Source organism: Monopterus albus, unplaced genomic scaffold (genome assembly GCF_001952655.1).
Source record: "Monopterus albus unplaced genomic scaffold, M_albus_1.0 scaffold51.1, whole genome shotgun sequence".
Taxonomy (NCBI): domain Eukaryota; kingdom Metazoa; phylum Chordata; class Actinopteri; order Synbranchiformes; family Synbranchidae; genus Monopterus; species Monopterus albus.
The window spans coordinates 2,761,750-2,772,800 of NW_018127931.1; the positions used below are offsets into that span (position 1 = coordinate 2,761,750).

The 11,051-nt window shown below is 40.8% G+C and overlaps 1 protein-coding gene and 1 long non-coding RNA gene across 2 annotated transcripts in view; one reads left to right on the forward strand and one right to left on the reverse strand.

Annotated features, from left to right (window-relative positions):
- The window catches only part of LOC109960853 (uncharacterized), a 3,073-nt gene extending 1,768 nt beyond the window's left edge, over positions 1-1,305 (reverse strand). The window contains exon 1 of the long non-coding RNA XR_002275053.1: positions 1,200-1,305. This is a non-coding gene — a long non-coding RNA (uncharacterized LOC109960853). The remainder of the gene's footprint in view (positions 1-1,199) is intronic.
- A 1,645-nt stretch (positions 1,306-2,950) lies between these two features.
- On the forward strand, positions 2,951-10,466 carry LOC109960880 (ubiquitin carboxyl-terminal hydrolase 15-like). Its single transcript, XM_020601304.1, has 6 exons — positions 2,951-3,194; positions 3,932-4,059; positions 4,364-4,494; positions 6,664-6,790; positions 8,582-8,727; positions 10,401-10,466. Exons 1-6 carry the CDS (start codon positions 3,106-3,108, stop codon positions 10,464-10,466), a joined length of 687 nt encoding a protein of 228 aa, XP_020456960.1. The 5' UTR covers positions 2,951-3,105.
- Positions 10,467-11,051: the final 585 nt, after the last annotated feature.

The window sequence follows — 11,051 nt, forward strand, 5'->3', positions numbered from 1 at the left end:
CCAATCGAGAATCTGTGGAAAGAACTGAAAACTGCTGTTCACAAATGCTCTCCATCCAACCTCACTGAGCTCGAGCTGTTTTGCAAGGAGGCATGGGCAAAAATTTCAGTCTCTCGATGTGCAAAACTGATAGAGACATACCCCAAGCGATTTACAGCTGTAATCGCAGCAAAAGGTGGCGCTACAACGTATTAACTTAAGGGGGTTGAATAATTTTGCACGCCCAATTTTTCAGTTTTTTATTTGTTAAAAACGTTTGAAATATCCAATAAATTTCGTTCCACTTCATGATTGTGTCCCACTTGTTGTTGATTCTTCACAAAAAATTACAGTTTTATATCTTTATGTTTGAAGCCTGAAATGTGGCAAAAGGTCGCAAAGTTCAAGGGGGCCGAATACTTTCGCAAGGCACTGTATACATTTTGAAAGACAGACACCCACACACATCCTTGTATTTATCACTTTGCATGTCTTTACACTGACTTAGATGAAGTTCTTAGAGACTCACCCTAATCCTCAACCCAACTACGAGGTGCCTAAACTTAACCTAGAGTGTTTTTGATGTTTATTCAAAACAAATCATTCTTTATTATTCAGTAAAATTCTTACAACTGTAGTGGTTAAAAACAAACAAGGTACCAGTCCAGAGGTAATATGCAATAGAATAGTGTGTAATTGGAGAGATGGTGCTGCAGTCGTGAGTGTGCATTCGGACCCGGCCGGGGGGACTCTGGCTTCTGACTGTACCTTGTGACCAACAGTGACTGACCAACTCTGTGACAATCTTCTTATTTAATACTTCATGTATTGCACTGCAGGAGGAGTGATTCTGTTCTCTGTTCCCTAACTATCAGATTACCTATCTAATTACTACCCTGCTCAGAATTACACCCTTGCCTGAATTAATTTAGTTTACATCAGGTCCAAACTACCACAAAACTCACCACAGTCGTGGGGTAGGCTGTAACAACAGAGCTCTGCATTTGATTTTAACTCACATAATCTGTTAAGAATCGACACGTGAAGCTGCCAATAATATCGAGGGGTGAACTCAATTATATAGCCAGACGAGGATAAGTAAAAATAAGACTGTCTCCTTAATAAGAGCACGGACAACAAAACGATACAGAAAACTACGTGGACGCGAAACACACACTCAGGTAAAAAATACAGTCCAGGGTCAGAGCCAGCAAACTTACACAGCCGAGGAATTCACAACGAGATGTCAGAGAGGAAAGTCAGATAATCCATACACAGAAAACCTACCTAGGAATAAATCAAATCAAATCAAATAAAAAAAACAGTCCGAATCAAGAGGGCAAGGCAGAATCCAAAGGTCACAACAGGAATCGCTCTCTCACTCACTCACGCACACACACCCACACACACACACACACACACACACACACACACACACACACACACACACACACACACACACACACACACACAAGAATGCTGGAAAGCCTGCACGGGAGTCAAGAACAATCTGGCAGCTTTCCGATGGGGGAAAGCTGCTTATAAAGGGGTGAAAACCGGTGAAACCAATGAGTGCTGATTAAAGTAAAAAGTCCAAAAATAAGGTGAAACAGAAAGTAATGTCAAAATAAAAGCATCAAAACAGAAGCTGATGGGACAGAATCATGACAATAATCTGTGATTGTGTAGTTGTCGTTCAAGTGAGTTTTATTTGTAGTAGACAAATATGGGTAACATGTATCACAGTTTGGGAGATCTAGCACAAACAGCCACTGAGTTACTGATGCTCAAACAAAAGGTGTTACAATCATCCCTGGTCTCCCCTACACATTTCCACTGTGCGATGGTTTATCCCAGATGCCTCCGAAGCCAGAGTAGTTGACTGTGCTTCTGGACACTGTCGATATAAGGCGTCCTTTTGGCACAGTCCAGTTTTAAGCGGCATTTAAGGATGTAACTACATATTATAGTGCTTGACACAGGTGTGCCAGAGTAATCCTGAGCCAAGGAGGTTATATAGCTTATAGAAGAGTGATGATTCTTGATGCAATGCTGACTGTCTAAGGGGATCAGAGAGCACGGTCGTCCTGCTCAGGCTTGCACCCTTGCCTGCCACAGTCCCTGTGGTATAATACAGTATATGTTTTGTGGTTGTGCTTGGTGTACACTGGGTGTGCTTGTGTGACTTAGACATTTTTATTCAAAAATAATAGGTTCTCCACCGTAGATGGTTTTTGTCGATTTCTCCTTTTTGAGATAATGTTCCCACACTTGTGATCAGTTCATTGATGGCTCCATAGCGAAGCAATACAGAACGTACTGACAAGAGGTAAGACACAGAGTGCTGCTCCATCCATCTTAAATAAAGGTTAAGTATTTTTAAATAAATACCACTCTGTATCATTTATTCTCTCTGTGGGTCATCTTATGAAGTTAATAGGGTGCTATGATCAAATTTGTAAAGGGAATCCTTCATTACAAACTGTAAGCATGGAGTTTGAAATACCTAGGAATGTATCAGCCAGGGAGACTGAGTTTGATTATAGGATATGTGGGGCAAAACTATAAATAAAAGTCTGGCTATCACTGCCTCTGCTGGTTTAGTTATTGACCAGTCTTTTAAGGTTAGTCTCTCACAATTCCCCCAATTTTAGAACAAAAACAACATTTCTGGAGTATCCCTTTAATTTACTGATTGCAACATTATTTATTCAAAATGGATTGTGCCAGAACATAGTAGGTGTTGACTTTGTAATTTGCATAACGTGCCTAAATACCATCAATGATGAGCTTCCTATACTAGGGATTTGGCACCCTAATAAATAATAAAATGCAAAGCATGTATTTTATGTTACACAGCAGGAAAGAATGTGTTATTTTTGATCAAAAAAACAAGGGCAGAAAAAAGAAGGAATTCTTAAATTCTTTGCAGTCAAAGAGACAGCGCAGCAACAATGATGGAGCACTTCTAGGGCATAAATTCTAGAATCATTTTACCACTGGATGACACGCTCCTCCTTTATCGTCAGTGAGTTGGTGATAAGCTGAAACAGCGACGTCGGTCCCAACGTGTCTTGGTGACGTCCCCCACATTCCCAACATGCAGCGGGTGATGCCTGAGCAAAGATGGCGGAAGGAGGAGCGGCTGATCTGGATACCCAGAGAGGAGAGGTCGCGGCACTGTTGAAAACACAGTTAAGAAAGGGAGACACTTGGTAAGACTTGACTGAAACCTTTTAAAAGATGCTGCATGGCCGTCGGTTGGTTCTGGCGATACTGTCAACGTCATGAAGGATAAAAAAGGCGAGGTGGCGGGCCGTGTTGACAGTTTGTTCCGAGCTAGCTAATGGGAGCCTGTCAGCTTCATGTGTGCTAGCGGAGCTTGAGCTAACGCTAGCCATTAGACTGTCAATGAAAAGCGAGAGACCATACATATCATCGAAATGTTTATTTCTGGTAGTTATAGTCAGCACTCCCAGATACAAATTTCGGTTGTTATCTGATGACATTATCTCAGTGATACCCTACTACATCTCTTTCATTTATCTAGTTGGCATACTAATAGCTAGTTGGCTAGACTGTCGAAGCTCCAAGTGGTTGAGCAGTCAGTGGGTTTATCCCTTGACTTCGGCAGGGCGGAGTCAGAAAAAGCACCTGTCAAAATCACAGAGCCAGCTGGCCTGGCATGCAGCAACCTGAACTCAACTCGGCATCATCAGAGTGGCTCTTGCAACTGTCAATTTTTATTATTCTTGTGCCCCAACACCAGATTTATTTAGGCTACTGATGGCAAGGTAGCCTTCGGCTGCCGACGTTTTGCTATTACTACCATTTAATGTGTAAAAAGAAATGCGCATTAAACCCTTTTCTATGACCCTTGACTCATCTGACTGATTAGCAGTGCCCCCTTGCTTTATTAGAGCTGACATACTACTGCATGCCTTCTCTACAGGTACCTGGTGGACAGTCACTGGTTTAAACAGTGGAAGAAGTATGTGGGATTTGACAGCTGGGACAAATACCAGATGGGTGACCAGAATGTCTACCCAGGACCAGTTGATAACTCTGGTCTTCTTAAAGGTATGACAAAAACCCTAAATCACCAACAGGAATATATTGTAAACACTCTTAACCTTTACATCACACCAGTGATCAGTACATCTTAATAATTCTGGAAGTAGCATCAAAGAGTTCAGAGGGAAAAAAGGAGCAAATCAAACAGTGTAAATTAACTCTGTAGAATAAACTCTTAGGGGTTCATAGAAAGCTTTCAAGCATACCTTGTTCTTTGTATGTTTTGTGTTGTGTCAGTGGTGCAGGTGAGTAATTACTGTCATCCAATTAAATATGCTTTCTCTCACTCTGTCTGCTTCCCTCCCTCTAGATGGGGATGTGTTGGCCATTAAGGAGCACCTCATCGATGAGCTGGACTACATTCTGGTCCCCACAGAAGGCTGGAATAAGCTTGTCAGCTGGTATGGACTGACAGATGGTCAGGAGCCAATTGCACGCAAGGTAAAGTTCAGCCATTCACATAAGACTGTAAATGGATTTGATGGGCTCTCTGCATCGATAACAGAACCAAAAGGGATATGTATCTATGTATGTTTTCCCTGATGTGTTGTAATGTTTGTGGTTAGTAGTTATTTGTGTATTGTAGCTTGTGTTGGCTTGAAAGGGACAAACGTGTGCTAATAAGGGCATTTGTGATTAAGGCATCATAGTACAACACAACTGTAAATAGAAACTTTAGTTCTGGATCATTGTTGTTCAACATTGAATAGTAATAGAGGCTTGTGATGTTGTGTAACTGTAGTTCTTCCTGACAATGTGGTTCTGCTGATGCTTATTAGACATTTTTAACAACAAGAATAGCAAAAACTCCGACATTTTATTTTGGAATGGAGGCCTGTGTGTAAACAAACAAACAAACAAACAAAAAAACTACATCTGCTGACTGGTTAACTTGGCCAATTAGAGGTACAAAGGTTCACTGTGCAGTGTACAGAAGAGCTGGAAACAAAGATATTACTGATATATTGGATACTGCATGAAAATGAATCAACAATGATGCCACTTTTCATTTCTGTCATGAACTGCAATTATTTATTTTAGGGTTAATGAATACCTTTCTGCGCATTACACATACAGCTATAGTTACAGTTGATTAGTCAGTGTAATACTTAATGATTATGATTACAGCTTAGCTGGACCTACAGTATGAAATCCCTGCTTCAAATTCTGCTTGTCATGGCATCATAGGTGCTAGAAAAGATTCTTCTTCCCCTTCATCTCTTATCCTTCTCTCTCTTGTTTTTTTCTCCCCCCCTTTTATTGACCCTCCCCTTTTGCCATGTATGTTGAGGGACGTATCGGGTAGCTACAGGGTTTCTATTTTCAGGCAACGTTCTTGATGACTGAAAGGCTACATGGAGCGATCTGCGAGACACAACATGCAGGAGGTTCATTACTAGTTTTCCTTTTTTTTTTTTAACTCCTTGTTTATTTTTGTGGGTTTGTCATCCTGAGGTGCAGCGGAAGCACAAGTATTTAAAAAGGATTTGGGAGTAGTCGCGGGTTTGGCGCTAGGCTTCCTTCCGCTGTCCTCATCTGGTATCACTGCCAACACCGGCAGAGTGTTCTTGCATGTCCTTGTTTTTTGAAGCAGCAAAATGCCGGCTGAGGTCACACTGAAAGCAGCAGCATGAAGGCTTCTGAGAGGAGTGTGAGAAGCATAACCAATATGGGAGGAGGGCCGCATGAAAGCTTCTGACAGAAGTGCGAGAAGCATAGCCAATATGGGAGGAGGGTCGTGGGTGGGGTATTTGGTTTTGACTCAGCTGTACTTTGAGAAATTTTGTCAGTTTGGAGATGAATTTGACTTTTTGCTCCAAGCTTATAAACACATGAGTATTGTGCTGAGGGCTAGGATGGGCCCACTGAAGGATCGGGGGTTGGATAGGCATGGGGCTGGAAGAGAGGTTCTGAGCGGTATGTCGGTGCATGACTATTACAGTTGTCAGGGGCATTTGTGAAATTTGTACTGTGTGTATATATGCAAGTGTGTGTGTTGGAGGGGCAGCTCGGTGGTGAAATAAATAGGCTTGGACCCCTCAGCTGTTTTCACAAGGTGCTGCTAATTTAGGCACTTCACTCTGACGCTGCTCTTATTGGAACATCAGATGAGTGGCAGCCAGGGCAGTAAACTCTACTTTGTTATTCACAAGAAGTAGTAGCTAGTAAAACCACAACTTTACAGTTAAATTTCCCCGTTTAAAACGGTAACTAGATAATTAGAATAAGATAATCTTAAGAGCTGCATCTGACTAGCTAGTACAATTGAAAATATACTAGTCCCTGTTCAGATTATCTTTTTGGTGACTTATGTTGCAATCTGTCAAAGCTGAAAAGTCCATTTTTGTTTCATGACAAGCCAGAGGCTATTTTTCATCTGCTATAAGGATGTTGACAGATAATATAGGGTGGCAGCAGAAATTTATCTTCAGTTTTAACAACACTAGGTCCTGCAGTTTTTGGCTTGCTTCTTGTTACATAATGTTGAAGTTTCAGGTGGTGGACTATGCAATATTAGATTGCATATATGCAGTCTATTTATATTTAATTAATCCTGGATTCAACATTAAATGGTGTAAATAGTTAATACTGCCATCATGGTTTTTCCAGGTAGTGGAACAGGGTATGTTTGTGAAGCACTGCAAGGTGGAGGTGTACCTGACGGAGCTGAAGCTCTGTGAAGACAGCAACATGGACAACGTGATCACCAGACGCTTCAGTAAAGCTGACACAATAGGTAGGCCTTAGTCATGCTGGAGTCCCTTTTACACAGAGATCTCAGAAAACTGCCAGTGTAGTGACCCTTCTTTGAGGTGGCTTTTTTGATTTAAGCCCATTTTACACAGAGTTTACAAATGCTGGCAAACTACTGCTCCTGTGTTCACTTTACATAGCTGCCGAAATGCCAGTACTAGATGTGTGATGCTTATCATGACATCTGATGGTCTGTGTGCTCATTTTCAGCCATTTAATGTTTAGTCTTGGGTACCTCTAGAATAGCTTTGCACCGATCATAACTTTAGTCTGTAATTCTTTCAGAATACTAAAACCTGAAAGCCTCCTCCTGAAAACGACAGGATAGTTTGTGAATGTGTAAAACTCTTGTTACCAGTGTTGTCGAAATCTGTTCACTCAACACATCTCAGTGGGGGAACACTTTTTGACACAAGACAGATCAGGAATCCAGGACAACGCATAAACAAAAAACAATGACAAATAAGCTACGTTTTTGACAATGACAATAACCTCAAATTCTACCTGACATGTTCGAGACAGAATATGAAAGTGGACAGCAGCAGCATCAATTAATTTGACTTTCTCCTCCATAGATAGGTAAACAATGGTATATGTAACGATAAAAAGAGATTTGTCACACTCTAAACAAAGCTGTAAATCCAAGCGTTGATGTGCTGATCATTCACAACCCCAGGGTGTTTCACTGGCTGCCTGTAGGTTTCCAGCCGTTGCATTCACACCACGTTAGACCCGATCAGGTAATACAGTGAGTCCCTATATAGGAACATTCCTAGACATCCAGTAACCTCAGGCCCTGTATTTTTCTCCACATCCTTTGGTCACTGTGCAGGCAGCAGGTGATAAAATATATCCACAAAACCACATGCAGTCAAAAAAAAATCCCACTTTTAATATGGCACCGGTGGATGTGAGGCAGGCTCACATGAACATGCACAACCAGGAGAATATGACCATTCAAGGAAATCCCTGAACTATTGCATAAGACGTTACATAGATGGAAAAAATTCTTGCCAATAAGAGTTCACAAGACTTGTATAAACTGAGTAGCTTCTGCATAGACGTACAACAATATGGGTACACCTTGTTTTTTGAGCTTTCAGTCACATTTGTTGTAACATTGTAGATAAGTCAGAAAACACAGAAAAGCATGCCATGGACACTTTAACATGAACTCTGTTACATTTCATAACTTGGATTTCCACTACTTTTCATATACTGTTTTTTTCAGCACACATAAAGAAAATTATTAAAATATTAAGGTACAACTGTAATGTTCTTGTTAATAAGTTGAAGAGGATCTGAAGACCCAAACATAATCAGACACATGATGTACATATTCACAGAATGTGCCAATAACACACAGTAGTAACTGCATGCTGTCTGAACAAACATGTACAGTATGCTAATGAAAGCACTTACTTGATTCTAAGTCTTCACCACTAATAACCTTTTGCAGTAATGATAAACACTTCACTACTAATAAACAAAAGCTTGCATCTAAAATCCAAACATTCTCTCTGGTGCCTTTATTTTAACATGAGTCAACCATTTCCATTCAGAGCCACAAATTCTGCAGGGTTCAGTTTAAAGCAAACATGGGAATAAATAAATTCACTGAATTAGCTTGTCCTTTGAAGTTGACCAGTTGTTATGGAGTCTTTTCAGTTTCCATTCTGTGGTTTAAGTATCGGTAAAATTTCTGGCTCTGTCTTCTTTTAACCATATAATCCATGCCTTTTTTTTTCTTTTTGAAATTAACTCTTTTCTGCAGACATGATCGAAAAGGAGATGAGGAAGCTGTTCAGCATCCCTGATGAGAAGGAGACCAGGCTATGGAACAGGTACATGAGCAACACCTTTGAGCCTCTCAACAAACCTGACAGCACCATCCAAGATGCCGGCCTCTACCAAGGACAGGTAGGAAACTCTCTAGTATTACCTGAACCTGTCACAGTGTGACAACATTATGACTACTGGACTATTATGAATAGTCCAGCAGGGTTGTTTTCCTGTAGTTGGCCAAAATATTTGACAAAATCAACATTAAGCTGTCAAAATATGGCTTGCTTTCTAGACTTAGTGAAATATAATCTAGTTTCAATATTCTTTATTGGGTAGCTTGTCCTTATTTTTGTTCTCTGCCAGTCAGGTCAGATTTGAGGTCACAGCATATCCAACAGGCTATCATGACCAGCAGAGAGCACAATAACTTACCACAGTACCACTTTTAGCCAACCAAAAACTAATCAATTGATCGTTATTTTTTGTGTTTTTTTTTTTTTTTTACCATGAAATCATTTAAACGCATAGGTGCTTCTGTGACAAGTTTCTTTTTTGTTGTTCTCCGTCTGTAAGGGGTATGCTTTTATTTCATCACTGCTCCTACAATCTACTCGGTTTCTGCCCTGGGTATTTTAGGCACGGAAAAAACTCGGCATGTGTCTTGTCAGTTTTACTTAGAAATGCGCAGTAACTGAGAATAGCAAAACATAAATGTATTCAAATTAAAATGACTAATACAGAATATTTCAATTAAGATTATCTTGTATAACAGGGGTAGCCAATCCCAGTCCTCAAGGAGTGCAGCCCCTCTTGTTTTCCAACTATCCCTGCCCTGTCCATCCATCCATCCTCTATACTGTTTATTCTTGAATAGGGTCACAGTGTGGCTGGAGGCAATCCCGGCTGACCCTCGGCAAGAGAAAGTCCCCCCTAGACAGAGCTCAATACAGAAAGGCCATGGGTTGGCCCGGAACCTTCTTGCTGTAAGGCAGCAGCGCTAACCACCACACTGCTGTGCCAACCCTATCCCTGCCCTACCCGCTACTGATTACCTGGATCAGGTGTGTTCAGTCAATCAGAAGCTAGAAGATACCATCTTAGATGAAGGTGACGTGAGGAAAGACAAAGTGAATTGGTATCTTCTAGCTTCTGATTGACTGAACACACCTGATCCAGGTAATCAGTAGCGGGTAGGGCAGGGATAACTGGAAAACAAGCAGGCTTGCAGCCCTCGAGGGCCAGAATTGCCTACCCCTGTTGTAAAAGATGGTTACAGCTTCAAAACCCACAATATCTCTTCGTCAGCAGCCATGCAAAGGTACTCTGTGTCTTCCTGTAAGCTGCTTAACACTGAACGTGTATGCCCTGGCATCAACATGCCAGTCAGCTCTGAAGGAGATTAATTTAGATACCTGGCCACAATGAGCCAGGAGACTTCAGAAAAGGGGGGTGACCCGTTCACAAGCAGCTGTTCCAGAGAGCTGGTGAGCCTCGGACAAATCCTCGTTAAGTCAAGGCATGGATTAGACGTATCTGACTCCTTGTGTTTCCCATTTAGAAAAAAACAAAAGCATTTTTGTTTACTATGTAAAGCAAACAAAAATGTTAGCAGCAGTAGCAGGTTGTTGCCCATTAACTGTATTTTAAAAAGATGTTTTAACATTTCTGTGGTTTTACAAATTCAATACAAATGCAACTGCTGTACACAGCTTATTTGTTCAGAGTACAGAAAAGCAACTACTAAATGTTTGGCTCTTTAAGCTAGCAGAAGCAAATGAAGCATCTTTACTTTATGCCATCTCCCACAGGTTCTTGTAATAGAGCAGAAGAATGAGGATGGCACATGGCCCAGAGGCTCCACAACACCCAAGTGAGTGAAGTGCACATCACCTGGCTGATATTTCTGTTAACTGAAGGACGAAGTTACCACAGAAATGGAATGCAATTTCCACGCTGTATTCAAACACTACCAAAAGATTACACATAGGCAGTGTATTATTAAAATACTAGGAAGGTTTTTTGTTTTTGGACATTTTAAAGCACTATAATATGATATGACACAGCACCAGGATTCTTTTTCAACTGCAAAATTTAAACCCTTAAAGTTTCTCTGCTATTTCACTAAAGCACCTCATCATCTTCAAAAAAAAATCCTCCTCTCTGTAATTTTGCCTACTTCTTTTGCTTAACCTTTTGTTGCTGACATATTCCGCAATTTATTTTAATTCATCTCAGTTTACTTTAATGGACACTCGCGTACCTTTCTTAAACAGCTCCTTATTTTCTTAACTCTAACTCATGATCTATTCTTTATCTTTTTGAAGGTCATCTGGTGCTTCCAATCTCTCTGCTTTGCCAAAGATCTCGCCTTCATCTCTCACAAACAATCATAACAGCAGCTTCAACAGCAGGAAGTAAGGCTTAGTAGTGGGTTGAATAGTTGAGGGGTGGGTTTGGAA